This window comes from Danio rerio, chromosome 2 (genome assembly GCF_052040795.2).
Source record: "Danio rerio strain M-AB ecotype USA chromosome 2, GRCz13ab, whole genome shotgun sequence".
Classification (NCBI taxonomy): domain Eukaryota; kingdom Metazoa; phylum Chordata; class Actinopteri; order Cypriniformes; family Danionidae; genus Danio; species Danio rerio.
In genome coordinates this window covers 55,591,142-55,611,817 of record NC_141022.1, presented here as the reverse complement: position 1 = coordinate 55,611,817, position 20,676 = coordinate 55,591,142, and the positions used below count along the sequence as shown (strand labels likewise).

The 20,676-nt window shown below is 38.8% G+C and overlaps 1 protein-coding gene and 1 long non-coding RNA gene across 6 annotated transcripts in view; both read right to left on the bottom strand.

Moving 5' to 3' along the window:
- Positions 1–20,676, bottom strand: part of LOC147846539 (uncharacterized) — a 214,014-nt gene that overhangs the window by 102,645 nt on the left and 90,693 nt on the right. The gene's annotated exons all lie outside the window — the stretch shown is intronic.
- The window catches only part of shda (Src homology 2 domain containing transforming protein D, a), a 76,800-nt gene that overhangs the window by 52,797 nt on the left and 3,327 nt on the right, over positions 1–20,676 (bottom strand). For 2 of the 5 annotated variants that reach the window (XM_087239627.1, XM_087239628.1), the window contains exons 2-5: positions 19,749–19,813; positions 19,220–19,556; positions 8,918–9,071; positions 3,998–4,192 (exon numbers count right to left, since the gene is read on the bottom strand). In XM_087239627.1, the coding sequence (XP_087095753.1) occupies positions 3,998–4,192; positions 8,918–9,071; positions 19,220–19,552 (682 nt within the window). In that variant the 5' untranslated portion in view covers positions 19,553–19,556; positions 19,749–19,813. 5 annotated transcript variants of the gene reach the window in all.

Genomic DNA, 20,676 nt, shown 5'->3' with positions numbered 1-20,676 from the left:
ACCATTTTGGATGCAGTAATGGTTGCCCCGTCCATCTGGATTGAAAAGTTATGGTGTAGAGTCGAGTTGGCAGAAACTTCAAGAATTTCCGTTTTTGCGAGGTTCAGCTGAAGATGATGATCTTTCATCCAGTGTGAAATATCCAACAGGCAGGCTGAAATGCGAGCTGGAACCGAGGGATCATCAGGATGAAAAGAGAGGTATAGCTGGGTATCATCAGCATAGCAGTGGTAGGAGAATCCATGTCTCTGGATGACTGGTCCTAGAGATGATGTGTAGATGGAGAAGAGAAGTGGCCCAAGAACAGAGCATTGAGGTACCCCAGTGTTTAGATGCTGTAGGTTGGACACCTCACCCCTCCAAGACACCCTGAATGATCTGTCAGTGAGGTAAGATCTGAACCATTGTATAACAGTGCCCGCAACGCCCAGTGACTCGAGCGTAGATAGCAGGATCTGGTGGTTGACAGTGTCAAAAGCAGCTGACAAGTCCAGCAAAATGAGGACTGATGATTTAGAGTCTGCTTTAGCCAGTCTGAGATCCTCCACGACCGAGAGCAGGGCAGTCTCAGTTGAGTGGCCTTTCTTAAAGCCGGATTGCTTGTTGTCCATGAGATTGTTTTGAGTAAGAAAGTCCAGGACTTGATTGAACACTACTTTCTCCAGAATCTTGGCCATGAATGGAAGCAGGGATACTGGTCTGTAGTTTTCAAGTAGCGTATGGTCCAGGTTGGGTTTCTTTAGCAGTGGGGTTACCCTAGCCTGCTTAAATGAAGTGGGGAATAAACCAGAGTCAAGAGATGTGTTAATTATGTGAGTCAGTGTTGGTATGACTGCAGGAGAGATGGCTTGCAAGAGATGAGAGGGAATGGGATCGAGTGGACAGGTGGTTGCATGGCTAGATAGCACAAGTTTGGACACCTCAGACTCAGAGAGCTGAGAAAAAGAGGTGAGTGTGTGTGGTGTTGGTGGTGTACCTTGCGTGTTTGTTGTAGGTGCAGCAAATTGAGCACTGATTTTTGCAGTTTTGGTGCAAAAGAATGTAGCAAAGTCATCAGTAGTAAGTGTGGAGGATGCGGGTGGAGGAGGAGGATAGAGGAGGGAGGAAAATGTTTTAAAAAGTAGGCGAGGATTAGTGGCATTGTTGATTTTCAGACGGTAATACGTCTGCTTTGCCGAAGAAACCTCAGCTGAGAAAGAGGACAGAAGAGTTTGGTATGTTAAGAGCTGTGCAGGATTTTTAGTTTTCCGCCAAATTCTTTCTGCAGCTCGAAGTTTTGAGCGATGTTCACGGAGAGCATCCGAGAGCCAGGGTGCAGGAGGACTGGCACGGGCTGGCCTGGATGCAAGAGGACATAATTGGTCTAGACATGATGCTAGTGTGGAGCAGAGTGTATCAGTGGCACTGTTCGAATCAAGTGCAGAGAGTTTGCAAGATGGAGGAAGAGAGTCTGAAACAATGGTGGATAGTCTATTGGGTGAGAGAGATCGTAGGTTTCTGCGAAAGGTAACCAGTGTTGGAGTGTGTGACGGCTCAGGAGTAATGTGGATGTTGAGAGACAGAAGGAAATGATCCGATATTTGTAGTGGAGTTACTATTGTTTGATCAGCTAAGTAGTGTCGTGTGTAAATAAGGTCTAGCTGATTACCTGATTTGTGGGTAGCAGAGGTAGGTGCTCTTTTTAGGTCAAAAGAGGCAAGCAGAGTCTGAAAGTCTGCAGCTTGCGGTTTGTCAACGTAAATGTTGAAGTCACCTAGCACCAACAAGGGAGTGTCAATATTAGAAAAAGATGAGAGAAGAACATCCAGTTCATCTAAGAAGTGACCTAATTTACCTGGTGGGCGGTAGATGACAACCACATTTATGTAGAAGGGGTGGATAATGGTGACTGCATGGAATTCAAAGGAGCTGATTGTTGGCAGGGACGGTATCAGAGTAAATTTCCATTCTTTGGAAATTAGTAGTCCAGTCCCACCCCCTCTCCCTGTGTGACGAGGAGTGTGGGAAAAAGAGAAATTAGCAGAAAGAGTAGCATGTGTAGCAGTGTCCTCCGGCCTCAACCAGGTCTCAGTTAGAGCCATGAGATTATAGTCAGAATATGTAGCTATGGAGGTAATAAAATCTGCCTTGTTAACAGCTGATTGACAGTTCCAGAGGCCCACGGAGAAAGAGAGTTGTGAAATAGCAGATACATGTATTGAACGAAGGTTGTGAGGATTACGCCTGCAGCGTACCTCCCGTGTTTTGCGAGTGTTAAGCAGGTCGCACACCAGAAGCGACGCTCGGCGGCGCGCCGTGCAGCGCCACGCAGCGCCATGTATTTTAGAATTCTAATCATATGTTTCTATCAGGATACATACACCGGCGCCGCAAGTCGGCGGCGCCCGGCGACAGCTCGGGACGCAGTGCATTTTTCAGCCGCGCCACAGAGCGCCATCTGATTAGTTTCATGTTAAATATCATTCGAATGTGCGCGTCTGGTGTGCGATACTTTAATCTGTCATGTACGCGCCGTGTCGCGGCGCCGAGCGGCGCTTCTGGTGTGCGACCTGCTTTAGTAACAACAGGAATTAGAAGACACATATTAAAAGTGCACTGACAACAAAAGATAAAGTAAAAAAAAAAAAAGAAGAAAGTAAAGTACTCAAGTGCTTTGTCGGTGTCTTTGCTCGGTGGAGTCGCGCAGGTAGAGTCGATGGTCTTTACACTCGTCGGTCTTAACACGAGGCGGTCTTCACACGAGGCTGCCGCGACCGCTGCCGCGGTGAACTAGTTGTTTATATAACCCCAAAGCATATAACTTACGTTAGCTGATTGAATTCAGCTGGACACGCCTCTAGAGTCAAAACAAGGGCCGAAACTGAGGCGGACGACGCGAAACCGACCGCGTTCGCTACACAAGCTCTTATAGTAACCAAGGAAACAGTGGCTAAACACTTGTAGTATTCTACACAACTGAAAGCAAGTTTAAATCTCCTACAACTTTACACAAACAGCTGAAAACAAGTCCTCAAACCATACACAACAACTGAAACAAGTCTTAAATGTACTTACAGGCTGCTGGTCTCGATGTTAAAGTGCTTCTCCTGCCGACTAAGCTAGCGTGCTCACTATATAGTGGTTACCTGGCGTTTGGACACGCCTCCCGAGTCAAAACAAGGGCCGAAACTGAGGCGGACGACGCGAAACCGACCGCGTTCGCTACACAAGCTCTTATAGTAACCAAGGAAACAGTGGCTAAACACTTGTAGTATTCTACACAACTGAAAGCAAGTTTAAATGCCCTACAACTTTACACAAACAGCTGAAAACAAGTCCTCAAACCATACACAACAACTGAAACAAGTCTTAAATGTACTTACAATATAATATATAATATAATATATATAATAATATATAATACAAATACTTCTCGTTAAAATAAACTTCCAATCGCAGCTGTATCCCTTCTTGCAACAGCTGCAAAAGAGATCCAAGCTGCTGGATTTACAACGTGTTTACTGCAATTTTCTGCTGAAATACATGAAGGTAAGCAATTTTTTATCTGGGAGAGGATTTGATCAAGTATTCTAGTAACATAAACACTGTGTACAAAGCACATCGTCCGGTTATATTGAAAAATAATTATTATTTCCATCGTAATGCACATCCTCATGTATTTTACAAATCTTAAGTGGTATGTTTTGCTTGTAGTTATGTGTATTTAAATGTCTGAAACCTAAAATAAATGTTATTTGTTTGAAAGCACAGATAAATTGTGATTTATGACAAGCGATAAGCACCTCTTCTTTGTCGTCAGATTTTAATTTTAGCAGTTAATGATGTGTGCTCTGAACATTCTAATCACACTGGTGTGATTGTACGCTTCAGGGACCAGCCAAGGCTAATCACACCGGTGTGACAGTACACATGAAAAGGTTAAATTTTGTACCCTGCTTACAGTAAACACTAGTGTAAAAACGGTCACTACCCAAAACCAGAATCCCCAGCATCTTACCAGCGAAAGCTTTGGAGATGTTGTCTTTCTTCCACTCCCAGGGCTGGTCGTACTCATCCGCAGGCCGCTCATCATCCTGGGGCAGACGGCTCTCCCTCTCATCCTCCACAGGGGCCCGGGGCCGAACGCGCTCCTCATATGGGCTGTCATAGAGCTGCGGGCTGCTCCTGCCCTGTTCTGAACTGTGCTGAAGCTCTGAACAACAACACACACACATATTCATTCATTTACATAATGAAAGTGAATAAAGACTGGAGATGTTGCACTTTAAAAAGCATGCAAAATGCCTCATGCAACATTTTTATTTCAGGGTTTCTGCAGGTTTCACCAAGTCAAATTTAATACTTTCTAAGACCTTTTTAAGACCATGAAGAATTAAATTTCAGTCTTGCATACACTGAAAGGGTCAACAATAAGGACTGCCCGATGGCCCGGGACCAGCTTCCGAGACGCTCAGGCCAGTGTACAGAATGGTTATAAATGAGATGGTCTCGACTCGATTAAGTAGATCGATTGTAGTAAGAAAACAAAGCGGTCCAACGAACTAAAGACCCAGGCTATATCAATAGATAAATAGATAGATATAGATAGAACGATCAATAGATAGAACGATCAATAGATAGATAGATAGATAGATAGATAGACAGACAGACAGATATAGACAGATAGGTAGATGGGTAGATGGGTAGATAGATAGATAGATAGATAGACAGACAGACAGACAGACAGACAAGATGGATAGATATAGATAGAACGATAGAAATATAGATAGAAAGAACGATAGATAGATAGATAGAACAATAGAAATATAGGTAGAAAGAACGATAGAAAGATAGATAGAAAGAACGACAGACAGATAGAACGATAGAACGATAGATAGAACGATAGAACGATAGATAGAACGATAGAACGATAGATAGATAGATAGATAGATAGATAGATAGATAGATAGATAGATAGATAGATAGATAGATAGATAGATAGATAGATAGATAGATAGATAGATAGATAGATAGATAGATAGACAGATAGACAGATAGACAGACAGACAGAAAGATGGATAGATATAGATAGAACGAGAGAAATATAGATAGAAAGAACAATAGAAAGAACGATAGATAGATAGATAGATAGATAGATAGATAGATAGATAGATAGATAGATAGATAGATAGATAGATAGATAGATAGATAGATAGATAGATAGATAGATAGATAGATAGATAGATAGATAGATAGATAGATAGATAGACAGACAGAAAGATGGATAGATATAGATAGAACGATAGAAATATAGATAGAAAGAACAATAGAAAGAACGATAGATAGATAGATAGATAGATAGATAGATAGATAGATAGATAGATAGATAGATAGATAGATAGATAGATAGATAGATAGATAGATAGATAGATAGATAGATAGATAGATAGAAAGTACGATAGATAGAAAGAACGATAGACAACTAGAACGATAGATAGATCGATAGATAGATAGATAGATAGATAGATAGATAGATAGATAGATAGATAGATAGATAGATAGATAGATAGATAGATAGAAAGTACGATAGATAGAAAGAACGATAGACAACTAGAACGATAGATAGATCGATAGATAGATAGATAGATAGATAGATAGATAGATAGATAGATAGATAGATAGATAGATAGATAGATAGATATACTACATGCGGATGTGCATGCTGCATAAACATTATCAAACACTTTTCGAACTGTCATTATCGTTTTATCAAAAAATTATATAGTGATAATTATCGATATCGAATTATCACCCAGCCCTAGTTTCAAGCTTGCAAATGAGCAAAATAAAATATTACTTTAAATAAAAGGCTAGTATGATCATTAAAAGAATAACAGGATCAGTTAATCATTAAATATAATGACGAATATGAGTCAACAGATTAGTCTTTGATGTACACAATGCACATTTTACATCCATGTGACCATGAGTGTTATTTTTTTCCATTGTGCATCTGAAGTAAATCTGGAGGTCAATGTTTACTCATAAATGACCATAAGGTGTTCAGGATTTAGGCCTTTTAGGTATTATCTCACTTCATTTCTCTCTTCATACCTCACATGGATGAAATTTTAATGTCTGTATTCCATTTTCATGAGCTAAATGCACCATGTGAGATAGATGATATGCTAATCTGTTTCAAATCATTAATGATCTGATAATGATCCGTTTCTCTAATCATAGCAGCGTAGAGTTTGTAATCTTTGTAAGCTTATGCTTCATCCCGCTTCATTTTCGACCATGCTGAAATGTATTTCTTTGTGTTAATGATATTTTATGTATGATAGTTTTGTTCGAAAATAAATAAATCAAAAAAATAAAAATAAATAAAAATTCATGCATGCTTGCTTCATTTCCCCCTCACATCTACTGTATGCACATTACTGACGTCCAGGCTTAATCAATTTAAAGGGGACCTATTTTGCCCCATTTATAAGATGTAAAGTAAGTCTCTGATGTCCCTAGAGCAGGGGTTCTCAATGTCTACATTAAAAGGTCCAAATCTGAATTTTTATTAAGGTCAAATGTCTGGAACAATTGATATTACATAACTTGCTTTTAAAGGGGCATGAAACCAGATTGTTTCAGCTGGGTTTTTTCACACCACTACTTTGGAAAAAGTGGGCGTGTCTAGCTCTGTTTAGGGGGAGTGTCGGAGGAGGGAAAAGAGGGAAGGTCTGTTAATATTTGCATAAAAATTAGAGTATCGGTTTGGGCACGCGTTGATTTTCACAGAGGCAAAACAAACGCACAGACGAAGGGGAGAAAGACGTACTGTGTTTACATGGACATCAGTAATCGAATTATTTGCCAAATTATTAAATGGTGGACTTTAACTGCAGTTTGGCTCTTTCATTTAGGAATTTCATTCATGCCCCTCATGACAAACGAGATATTTGATTCAAGGAATTGCTGGAAGCATGTATTTTTCATGCAATGTTACCGCACAGCGAATGAGAGAAAAAAAACCCTCCTCATTTCTCGGTAACTTAGATGCACTCGGTAGGTAGTGTCAAAGCCATGCGTGTTATTCCTGTCACAAAATCCGACGAAAATCCAACACGACGGTAAGTTTGATTGTGGTGCTTAGATGTTTACACTAGGAGAGCAGCATTTAAAGAAGATTTTTCAGTCCACCATTTGAATGCTGGAAACCCTCCTCACGTTCATTACTAAAGCAAAGTTAAACTGCTATGTACCGCATTATCTAGAACACAGGTGTCAAACTCAGTTCCAAAAGGGCCGCAGCTCTGCACAGTTTAGTTCCAACCCTAATTAAACACACCTGATTAAACTAATTGAGTCCTTCAGGCTTGTTTGAAACCTACAGGTAAGGGTGTTGGAGCAGGGTTGGAACTAAGGCCGTACTCACACTAGGTACAGTTGCCTCGAACCGGGCCAAAGCACGCTTGTCCCCCCTCCCGTCTCCCCCGATGGCCCGCGCTCACACCATATCGGGCCTCGGCACGCTTACGTCATCGCTGCTGCTCTTTTCAGTGAGAAGCGCTCTCTATGGCAAGCCTTTTTAGCATTTAAATCTTTGTTCTGACTATCCATAAATATATTTAGAGATATCTAGTCATAATTATAACTCCACTACTCAGAATGACAATTAGAGATATCTGCAATTACAATTGTACTAGTACGAAATCAGATTGGAGATATCTGCAAATATATTATGACTAGTCCTATTCCTCCATTGACTTCCATTGAAAAATATTTGCAGATCTCTCTAAATGAGTTTTGATTAGTCATAATTGTAATTAGAGACATCTCCAAATGAATTTTGACTAGTAACAATTGTATTTAGAGATATAACTGAGTTTTTACTAGTCATAATACATTTAGAGATATCTTTAATTCATCATATTTAAAGATATTTACAAATATATTTTAAGATATCTCTAATCAATTTACTAATAGTCGAATTACAGTTGTAGATATCTTAAAATGGATTTTTGACTAGTAAAAATTCATTTGGAGATATATCTAATTACAATTGTGACTAGTCAAAACTTATTTAGAGATATCTGCAAATATTTTTCAATGGAAGTCAATGGAGGAATATGACTAGTCAGTCATAATATATTTGCAGATATTTCCAATCTGACTAGTCGAATTATAATTATGACTAGTCAAAATATAATTAAAGATATCTCTAAATATATTTATGGATAGTCAGAACAAGGTTTAAATGCTAAAACGGCTTGCCATACGCTCTCACTCAGCAGCACAGTGGAGATTTCTCTAGTTATATCCTTTCAGTTGTTTGTTATGCAGTGACATGCAGTCAAATATTTCGCCAAACAGTCTTTAGGGATGCGGTGACAAGCAGTCAGATATTTTACCGGACAGATCCGTCACTTTTGGCGCGCATAAACAATCATAAAGCTCTCGTGCTGCAGGAATGAGGAGGTCTGCTGAAGGTGCGCAGCTGACGTGCAGTGAGGAGTTTGCGTCTTTAATAAACGACGGCAGTTTGCGATCACTGAACAGTAAGAATGATTAATAAATCCATATGAAACAGCCCCTTAAAAGACACGTATCGCTTTCAGTTTCGGACTTTGGCGCGTTTTGCGCTCACACACAAGCGTACCGCGCCAAAGCCCAAGTGATCCGCGCTCAGGCACACCTCTCCCAACCGGGCCAGGGCCGGCCAAGTGAACCGTGCTTGAGCCCGATTCAGCGCACTCACACTTCTAAAACCATCCGGGAAACGGGCCTGGGCACGGTACGGATGGCATAGTGTGAGTAAGCCCTAAACTGTGCAGGTCTTCGGCCCTCCAGGAATTGAGTTTGACACCCCTGATCTAGAATAACAGTGTCTGAATAAAAGCCCTTCGTTTCTCTCTCAACCCTGAACAGAAAAAGCTCGTACCGTTTATGAATCGCTGGGCCTCAAACGGCTCCATGTAACTGCTGCAGGCCTCCACTGCGTTCTGTTCCCAGCCGGGTCTGGGCCGCGGGTCTGGCCTGGCGTCAAACGGGTCCGAGTAATCAGTCTCTCCAACCACAGGAGCCGAAGGAACCACCTGGGGGAAAGAAGCATCAAAGTGTGTTCAATAATAGTGCTGCAACTGCACACATGGCTCGATATGCGCTTCAGCTTTGAAGTCAGTTCTAAATGTTGTTTTGGGGGGAGGGTGGGAACTGCTTTTTTATTATTATTTTATGAAACAGTGCCAAAGCTTTATGTGATTAATAGACAGGAGGTATGCTATTTAATATGTAGTGAAGGGTTTTCCTTGCAACAAATGAAAAGCAAGAACATTTTTTTATTGATACGGATTCATTAAAATTAAGAAACACAAAACTAGAAGTGCTACATGTGCAATGTTTAAAATAATGTACAGTTGAAGTCAGAATTATTCGCCCTCCTCTGGGTTTTATTTTCTGTTTCAAATATTTCCCAAATGATGGTTAACAGAGCATGGAAATTTTCACTGTATTTCCAATAATATTTTTTTCATCTGGAGAAAGTCTTATTTGCTTTATTTCAGCTAGAATGAAAGCAGTTTTTTTTTACTATTTTAAAGGGCACATAGTTTACCCCTTTTTATGATTTAATATTAATATTATGGTTCTTCTGAGTGTGCCAGTTTAGGTTCAGTTCAACACACAGTTCAGACGTTTTTATTATAATGTGTTTCAAGAGTTCACACTTAGCTGATGATTGGTAATAAGCTAGTTTGGCATGCTGTCCCGGGAGAGAGCCCCGAGCTCAAAAGATCCTCGAGCCCGGAGCTCCCTTCCATTGCGGAGCTCCCTCCAAGTGGCGTAAGGATTGCTAAGGTGATGTGTTGCTGACAGAATTGAATTTGGTGCTAATTTGGTTTAGTCAATTTACTTAGTCTCATTTTTTTGGGGGTGTGGGAGGAAACCGGAAGACCCGGGGAAAACCCACGCAAGCACGGGGAGAACATGAACTCCGCACGAAAATGCTGACCGGTTGGGTGGATACCCGAGTCGGAGGCATTTGTTGCTTTGAGGCCGCAGTGCTAGCCACTGGGCCGCCATGCTGCCCTGTACAAAAAAGGGGAGGAGAGGGGGTGGAAGGGGGGATTCTTCAAAACGAAGATGACTAAAGGTAGGGTGTTTGGTTATTTATACTGGGTTAGGAATAGCCTGATTGGTGGTTCATTCATTAGCTTGACTCGGGGCCAGCCGTGTCAATCATAAGCACGTGATCCTTTCGAAATTAGTTTATGAATTAACTTCACTAAAAAGTGTCATGTTGGGGGCGTTTACACAGTTTGCTGTTTTAGGGGCGTGTTGCTTCACAGTTCCGGCTTCCCGCCCAATGTAACAAGGGGGCGGAGCCAAGAGCTCCTACGCTCTGTGTTTGCAACAGACAGGCTGACAGACAGAGAGAGAGAAGCTAACCTGAGCTAGGATGAGCATTCAGCCGTACATGTACAACTCAGGACACTCTGGACCAAGCAGAGAGAACACAATCATTTGTGTCTTTGTTTAGTCTTGGTGTACAAGTGCCGAGCTTGCCGAACCACACACACTTAGTTAACTTTGACTGAAGCAACGAATGCGCCGCGACACGGCACACCAGACACACTCAGTGACGCGGCAGAAACATGAAGTGTCCCTAATCGTTGCGCCACGCATTCCAAAACTCCAAACACAAGCCTCCACCAGGGCAAACACAACAGCGCTGAGCCGCTGACCCGAAGCTCCGCCACGTGCACCCCGACAGAAACCCCGCGCCAAGCCGCTGACCCGAAGCTTCGCCGCGTGCACCCCGACAGACACCCACGCACAGAACTTCGAAATGTACAGCGTCACACCACGCAAAAGGTACAAGCAATAAACCCGATTATAGCGATAATGTGGAGAATGTTGATCTTGTGTTGAGCCCAATGAGCCTTTCATCAAAAAATAGAGCATGGGTGTACCTTTAATGAAATCGCTTTGACTCATGTGCTGAAAATGGCGGACGTGCATCAAGAAACTGAGGATATGATCGTGATGCAAGGCTGTCAGTCAATATTGGTGGGCGGGGGGACCGCACTCCTACGTAAAGTTGTGGTTGGTCTGAAAACCGCTCCAATTGCTCCACCATTTTTTTATTGTTAAATTGAAAAAAAAAAAAGGACTGGGTGTGTTTTTATCACCCCAATATGACGGTCTATACACTAAACTTACACACGTCTGTCCAAACAGATTGAAAAGTAGATTTTTTTACCATAGGTGCCCTTTAAGGTCAATATTATTAAACCTCTTAAGCAATATTAATTTTCGATTGTTTACAGAACAAATCATCGATATAAAATGACTTGCCTAACTACTCTAACTTGCCTAATTAACCTAGTTAAGACTTTAAATGTCACTTTAAGCTGAATACTAGCGTCTTGCCAAATATCTAGTCAAATATTCATGACAAAGATAAAATAAATCAGTTATTATAAATGAGTTATTAAAAAATTATGTTTAGAAATGTGTTAAAAAAAAAAAAAAAACTTCTCTCCGTTAAACAGAAATTGGGGAAAAATATTCAGGAGGGCTAATAATTCTGATGTTGAATGATGCAAACAAGATGTTGAACAAGATGACAATGAAATCAAAAACAATCGTAGAGTTTTAGACCGTATTTGATTATGCTAGCTTTTATGTACATTGTGGGTTTAACTTATTCAAACACTTAGCTCAAATTCATTCAGGAGTAAATCACTCCAGTGTTGCTCTAAGACAAAACACAAATGTTGAGTGTCGGTTTGTTTGGAACGGCTTTAAATGGTAAAACAGAATATAACAATATTGTGTTTAAAATGCAAGTCACTCCATATAAACTTCACGCTATTTTTTGGGGTGAAATTGCACTCTTGTTTGTTTGATATTACTTAACTCTTTAATAAACTTATACAGAGGAGAAAATAAGTATTGAACACATCAGGTTTTTTTTTCTTGGAAAAAATATTTCTAAAGGAGCTGTTGACATGGAGTTGAACCAAGTTTTGGTAAAAACCCAAACAATACAAACATAAAAATAAAACAACACAAAAATCTGAAAAATAAGTTGTGTAATAACAACAAAATGACACAAGGAGAAAGAGCTGAACTACTGAAATGTGTTTAATACTTTACATAAAAGGCTTTTTTGGTGCTGCAGCTTAAAGACGCCTCTCATCTGGAGAATGAAGTCACATGCATTGCTCAGGTGTGAGTCTATCAAATCTGATCTTCATTTAGTATTGTCTATTGGATTCGAGTCAGGTGATTGGCTGGGCCATTCTACAGCTTGATTTTCTTTCTCAGAAAGAATTTGAGAGTTTCCTTGGCTGTGTTTTAGATCATTGTCTTGTTGAAATGTCCACTCTGGTTCCATCTTTATCATCTTGCAAATGTAGATGTTGGACTGAAACAGCTAATATTCATTTACACTGAGGAAGAGCAGAAGGTTGCTGAAGAACTAGAGATTTCAGCTGCTGTCTGCACCGCAATTCTACACCTCTCTTTCTCCATGTGTTCAATACTTTTTCTCTGTGTCATTTCATTTTATTACACTTAACTAGGGCCAGACGGAATCTGCGGATGTTTTTTTGCTATTTCTGTGGAAAATTTGGGTAAAAATCTGCGGATTTCTGCGAAATTATTTTGTGAGTATCATAACTAAAACCATATGTGAATTAAAAAATGACACCTTTTTAACTTTTATGTAACGTTTAAAATGCAAATAAAATTAGATTCACTTTATTTGGTAAACAAAGAAAGTCTCTCATAGTATATCTACTAAAAGACAGAAAATATACACATTTACTTAAGTAAATAAACAGAATTAATGATGGGCTAAAAATCTGTGAACAATCTGCGGAATTCTGCGCGCGCAGATTTTGTGTGGGCCTACTTATAACTTAATTTGTAAACTAATTAGTTTAGTTTTTCTTTGCATATACAGATTCAGTTGGTTGTTACCAACATTTGGTGAAAATTTCAACAGCACCTTTAGAAATATGTTTTCTGAGAAAAATGGTGACGTGTACAATACATATTTTCCCTGCTGAAAAACAAAAACCCATAATTAAATTACAATAACTGTAACACCTGGGTTCACAACAGGAAGGCACAGGATCTCAGGATTATTAAAACACATACATTAATTGATAACACAAGAAGAACATGGGGTGAAGACAGACCAACTTAGCGAATACCGGAAAAGGACTGAATGAAACTAAGGGCTATAAATACACTGGGGATGATGAGACTGATTACATACAGGAGGTGAACACAGGTGACACTGACGGACATAATGACATGGCAGAAACGAGAACAAAGGAACACATGGTAAGGGTCACATGATGAACACACACGCATGCACGCACATACGCACGCACGCACGCACGCACGCACGCACGCACGCACGCACGCACGCACACACACACACACACGGAAGACAGGTTAAGACAATAACAACATGAAGTCAAAATCTTTTTTGTTAACTTGAAAAAAGCTCAAATAAAATATTAATATTGGGTTAAAAGGACACTGCTAAATATTCAGCATCTAACTGAAGTACTAGCTATTACAATATGATAGATGTAAAGACATAAAAATAATAAAAACTAATGAAAAGTACAAATACAAAAAGAATACTAGTTTTTTGTATTAAAAAATAATTCTTACACTGCAGAGAAAAAATGTGATTGCTTCTAAATATATCCCTGTTTTATTGCTTTACAAAACAGAAAAACAAGAATATTAAATCACAGATTTGAAGTGACATAACAGCATATTCATTTTGGGACGCTCAATCCTGTTAAAAGAAAAAAACAGAGAGTGACAAAGAGGGTTGGTGTGTGATAGTTCATAAAGCCCGCAGGCATCGGGATTAAATGTATTTGGGTTAATGAAATTGATTCCCTATTCTCCACCCTTCACCTCTGACAAAAGACAATCATCACCCGGCCAAAGCTCAGGAAACACGAGCGAATGCTACGGTTTGTTATGACATCCGCAAAAAACCCATGTGCACCAAACATATCTACTCCAACAGAATCAAACATCAGCATAATCCTAGGAAAACAATCCCTGCAGCATTCATAACAAACAATATCAAACAATAAACCAATGTCTCAAGACTACAAATGCAATACACACTCACACACACAACACTGTATATTTGCACCAGTCTGTCTCTCCTAAAGTCTTATATTTTTCTATCTATCTTATATTTTATTATCTATCTATCTATCTATCTATCTATCTATCTATCTATCTATCTATCTATCTATCTATCTATCTATCTATCTATCTATCTATCTATCTGTCTATCTGTCTATCTGTCTGTCTGTCTGTCTGTCTGTCTGTCTGTCTGTCTGTCTGTCTGCCTGCCTGCCTGCCTGCCTGTCTGCCTGCCTGTCTGTCTGTCTGTCTGTCTGTCTGTCTGTCTGTCTGTCTGTCTGTCTGTCTGTCTGTCTGTCTACCTACCTACCTACCTATCTTAATTATATATATCTTAAAAATATATCTTAATATCACTTAATTCATGTGATCACGATAATAATATATGCAATACACATATAGGGAGGGGTACCGAAACTCTGTACTTTATCGGTATCGATGCTACATTATAAAAGAGCAAAGTATCGATAAGCTCTGACGTTAACAGTTCTGCTATAAGTACTGGAGAAATATTGCTTACTACACATTACTTAGTCGCATATTTTAACTGACCAAACTTTTTTAATTTGCGATATTTGATATTCATCTGCAAAATTGGCAATCTCACATGAGAAATGCTCATGTTTCTGGCGTAAGTGTAAATGCTCGCCTTTCTGGCATCAAGTATAAAAGTCTTTACAGTTCTCGACTGTGCGTGCGCACTGTGCAGAGACTCTACGCTAAGCGCATACACATGGCTCACGACACAGACTCGTGCTCACACAGCTCGTAAGCTTGTGGAGTGAATCAAATGGTTTGGGTTTCCCAGGTAGACAGCAACAATGCCCGTTGCTACAAACGCAACAAGTTGTTTACTTGTATGAGCGGAAACGCAAGCAATCTGGCTAAATAAAATATCTTTCAAAAGTGCATTGACTGTTTAGCTACTAATGGTAACTTAACATCATCCAAATCGTTATGCCAGCAGTGAATCACCTAAATTAGTACAACATTAATAGTTAAATAAACACACACATTCATTTACAATGAAAACAGTATTTCTTTTTTTAGGTATAGCCTAAATAAATCTTAAACATTAAAACTGCATTTACATCAGCTGTAAGACGGCCTACATCCTTAAAAACCTTGAGTTATTTATTTAATCCAATGGTTGAGTTAAAAATATTTTATGCTTTGTTGGGTTAGTTTTAACCTTTATTTGGTTATTTAGTTAATAATTCAACCAGTTGGGTTAAAAATATATATATTTATCTATCTATCAACAGTCAACTGATTTAACTGACACAGAACATTTGTATTAATATATGTGTGTAATGGCGTTTTTTGCATTATAGTATGTATTTAAGCTAATAATATTGTTGTTTTTTTATCAAATTACCTCTCAGTGTCGTGTTTTTTCTATCCGTTTCACCTGCAATCTTAATTGTTGATGATACAAGCAAGCGATTCGTAGCCAATCTATTAAATGGATAATAACTTTGTGGCTGGAACTTAAAATGTAATGAAAATAAAGCATTTTTAATTTTTTTGACAACTGCATGTTATTTATTTACACAGCAATAATTATGACATTAATAGTAGTACTAGTAATAGTAGCAATAGTAATACCAGAATGGAAAAAAAATTAATCAAAATAACCCAATTTGTTGGGTTAAAATAACCCATAGTTGAGAAGGTGCTATATAGTTGGGTTATATGTTGGGGTATTTTTAACCCAACTATTCTAACTGGGTATGAATAGCCTAATAATAAACTATGGTAATTAGGAAATTATATTAAAAAAAAAATACAGCTTATTTTTACATTGCAATATGCTCAAAAACTGTATTAAAAACACATGTAAACTCCCAAATCACAGTTAACTCATTTATGTGTAGGCGTTAATGAAAAGTCATAAACATTAAACTGCATTTTGTAACTCAAAGAGGGTAGTTTTAACTGCAGGGAGCACAATAAACCAAGAAAGTTCTCGACTTCTGCCAGAAAAGTCCAACATGTGTCATTGTCCTTCAAACCATTGTACTTCTTTTGCTTTATTGTACATTAAAAACATAATAATAATAATAATAAAGTTGTAAATTCTAGCGGCTAGAGCTGAAAATAATCCCTAATGGTGGGAAAATGACAAAAGCTAATCAGAGTCAGAATATCTGTGAGGTTTTCATTTATTCATGGTGTTTTTAAGACTAGATGTTTGCACTTTGACAGTTTTTAATCTGAATTTGAATAAATTAGATCTGAAAAATATATTTTACCTATTTATTTTAATATTATTAAATACATAAATGATTTTAAAACATAGCTAATAAAAATAGCATTTTTCAAGAGAAATGTTGTCATATAAATATCGCTATCACCAGGGAATAACAATATATTGTTTGAGTATCGATATCGCAATGCATGTATCCGCAATAGTCCCCTCGCAGGATCAGATCATTAAGAAACATTAATATATAAAAGATATTATTTTTTCTGCAACTAAACAATCTATCATTTATAATAACGAAGGTCTAAGAAAACACACCAAAACCCATCAGTAAAATATTTTCACGTGTAAATATTAGACAGTGTTACAACATTCAAGTTGTAACACAAAACTGGAAAACACTTGAAATGGCAATTAATCATCAAGATGACACAATTTATCAAAAGGTTGCTTGACATTTGACCTGTGCATTTTTTCCCCCATACATAAACACAAGGAGCCTTTAAAAGCACACAGTTCCTTCTGATAACACTCCCACTTAAGCTCGACATGAGCGTATGTTTTTTTTTTTGTCATGGAACTTTTATTCTTGCAAACAGCATTTTACAACAACTTACACACCATATACAATCATATCTAGCCCTAACAAAACGATCCTCAAAATAAAACAATCAACATCTGATGGAAAAAAGGAACAAGTAAAAAAAAAAAACATACATGTATACACTAGGGCTGAATGATTGAAAAAAGTGCCCATGCTACTGTGACGGTTGGGTTTAGGGTAGGGGGAGGTGTGGGCAATCGTCAACTATGTAGTAGACCTTGTACTGCCCACTAAGGTAAGGTAGTGCCCATGCTACTGTGACGGTTGCGTTTAGGGTAGGGGGAGGTATGGGAGATCGTCAACTACGTAGTGTACCTTGTACTGCCCACTAAGGCAGTGGTTCTCAAAGTGGGAGTCGGGACCCCACGAGGGGTCGCGGGCCAATGAAGGGGGGTCGCCTGGTGATTTTTCAAAAATCTATTTATTTTTATTAAACCATAAGAATTAACATATTTTATCCATAACTATACTGAAAATAAAAATAGTCGTTTATAGTTACTATATACTATATAGTTACTATAGTAGCTTATAGTTACTAGTTCTATTGGATTGCGACCCCTGGGGTAATTACATTATATTAAAGGCAGCAATAGCGTCAGATGTATTTTGATTTTATAACATCAGGTTATACTTTCTGGCACATTTAAAGCACTGACACAAATTTAATTGGTGTGTGTGTGTGTGTCATTGCATGCAAGGTTTCTGTATTTATAACCACCTCAGAGGATATTGGGGGTCGCGAGTCACTGGCATTGTTATTTTTGGGGTCGCGGGCTGAAAAGTTTGGGAACCCCTGCACTAAGGTAAGGTAGTGCCCATGCTACTGTGATGGTTGAGTTAAGGGTAGGGGGAGGTGTAGGCGATCGTCAACTACGAAGTGGACCTTGTACCGCCCACTAAGGTAAGGTAATGCCCATGCTACTGTGACGGTTGGGTTTAGGGTAGAGGGAGGTATAGGCGATCGTCAACTACGTAGTGTACCTTCCTTGTACTGGCCACTAAGGTAAAGTAGTGCCCATGCTACTGTGACGGTTGAGTTAAGGGTAGGGGGAGGTGTAGGCGATCGTCAACTACGAAGTGGACCTTGTACCACCCACTAAGGTAAGGTAATGCCCATGCTACTGTGACGGTTGGGTTTAGGGTAGGGGGAGGTGTAGGCGATCGTCAAGTATGTAGTGGACCTTGTACCGCCCCCTAAGGTAAGGTAGTGCCCATGCTACTGTGATGGTTGGGTTTAGGGTAGGGGAAGGTGTAGGCGATCATCCACTACGTAGTGGACCTGGTCAACTATGTCATCAAACTGCGGGCTGCAGCGAGGACTGTCTCATCCCTCGACACAGAAGTATAAATCAGCCTTAACAGTATTCAGCTACAGATATTGAATAATCACAATGAGACAATGTGTCTCATTTCTAGTCCAAATATCCAAAAATTCTTAGAGCAAGTCAAAATATAGTTTTATTTTTATCTTTCAGCAAATACGTCAAAATTAAAGTTTTTTCCTTCAAGCAAGCAACATTATCTATCCTGTTTTCACGTTGAAAAAGATATTTGATTATATTTATACTTTTTTTATTGGCATAAATCGTATAAATTCTATATAAACACAATAATTAAATACAACTCTGTAGCTCCTGGTCAACTAATGACCAGAAAACTAATTCAGACTCATTGCATATTTTGCATTGTGACTATTGCAGATGTGCACATCGCGATATCGATGCTGAAATGATATATAGTTCAGCCCTAATATAGACACACATATATACCTTCACTCATTCCACATCGAAGGTTTTTAAATCACTAAATAATGCAACAAATTGTTACCACATTTCAAAAACCTGTCCTCCCCTACCGCTGATATTGCACTTAATTTTCTCAAGTTTTAAAAAAAAGACCAAATCCTTGAGCCACAATACAATACAGGGGGGTTGTGGGGAAGTCCAAGACAACAGTGTTCTGTGCCTAGCGAGAAGAGATGCAAAAGCCACAATGTCAGCCGGTGTCCGGCTTAAAGGCTGACACTGAGAGGGAACACCAAAGACTGGTGATAAATTTGACCCCCAGAATATCAGAAAATATTTTAAAGAAACTAATCCAATAGTTTTGCAACTTGGGAGAAAATACAAACACATGACTAAGGTTACATGGGGCAGTTTTTTTATGAATTTTAAGGCAAATTACAGTGTAAAAGAAGCCAGGAAAAGGCATGAGCGTATGTTAGGAAAACAAGAACTTACAGGGGCCTGCGGTTCCTCAAAGGTCACGATGTTTAGCGGCGTTTTGCTGCGCCCGAATTCCTGAGATTCCACTTTGATCAGTCTGTGTTTGGGAGAGACGATCTTCACCTCCACGCCGTTAGACAGCACTGTACTGAACGTCGGGAAGGTTTCTATAGAGCCGGAGCCGTTTACAACCCGGTGCTCAGAGGAGTCGTACGGGTCCTCGAAGTCCAGGTCTTTCTGAGTCCTGTAGGCCCGGAGGATCTCGCTTTCAGTGTAGTCCGGTTTGGGAGGCTGCGGTGGTCCTTTCCTGCTGCCAAAACTCAGGTGATCTCTAAACCACTTTGCCATGGGTCTACAGCCAACACAAGAAGAAAACATCCAAGCGAATGTAAATAAAACAAGCTTTGTGCTTCTAAAAAAAGGGACTTTATCCTAGCTCCTCCATTGAGTACAATCTGTAAATCCTGGAACACCTTACTAATAAGTGACTTATTACTCACTGTGAGTCAATAAACCACAAATATGATATTGTGCAAGTGCTCACCTCAGTTTCCCCAATGCATTGATGCTTTAGAACATCCGGCTCCAATTTTTGTGCAATAAATTGATCTGGAAAGCAGAGAAATAACACGTTAAAAAAGTAAGATACGTAAATAAAGTCAGATTTAGAGTGTTTTTAGATTGCTTTACTGTTAAAGATTTATTATGTGAAACGATCCTCTACTGTACTTCCTTTTTATGTCTTTCCAGAGACTTCTCTTCATCTTTGTAACACGGATATAGTTCTGATCAAAACTACTAAACTGTTTAGAAAAATTACAGGATTTTAACTCTTTCAATTATCAATCTTATCACTGATTTGGTGAAAAGCACAAAATGATGTATTTTCAATGTAAAAAGTAATCGAGGACTGGATTTGTTTTTAACTGTTCATCTTTAAAACTCAAATATAGATATTTAATTACTATAAATGAGAGAGATTTAAGTGCCTTTATGAAGTTTCTTCCCACAACATATTTATAAATGATTATTTGATCAGTTTAATGCACGTTTTTTTCTGAAGAACTAATTAATCATCATTTTAATTTAGACACAAAAGCTCTAGCATGCTTGATTAATATGTGATAAGCAATGAGGTTTGATCTCAAATACCAAGCAAGCAGGTATGGATGAGCAAAGTTCATTGATCAATGTTTATATTCAAATAAAAGCCTTAATTAAATGCGTTCATCATGAAATGTGATCAAACTTTTTCTTAAACAGCTTGGTTTGTTTAGTTTTGATCAAAACTACTAAATTGTTTAGAACAATTACAGGATTTTAACTATTTAACTGCCAAGTTCACAAATAATATCACTGATTTAGTGGAGAAAAAAAAACACACAAAATGACGTATTTTCAATATAAAAAGTAATCGAGGAATGGATTTTTTTTAACTGTTCATCTTTGAAACACAAATATGGAATATATAT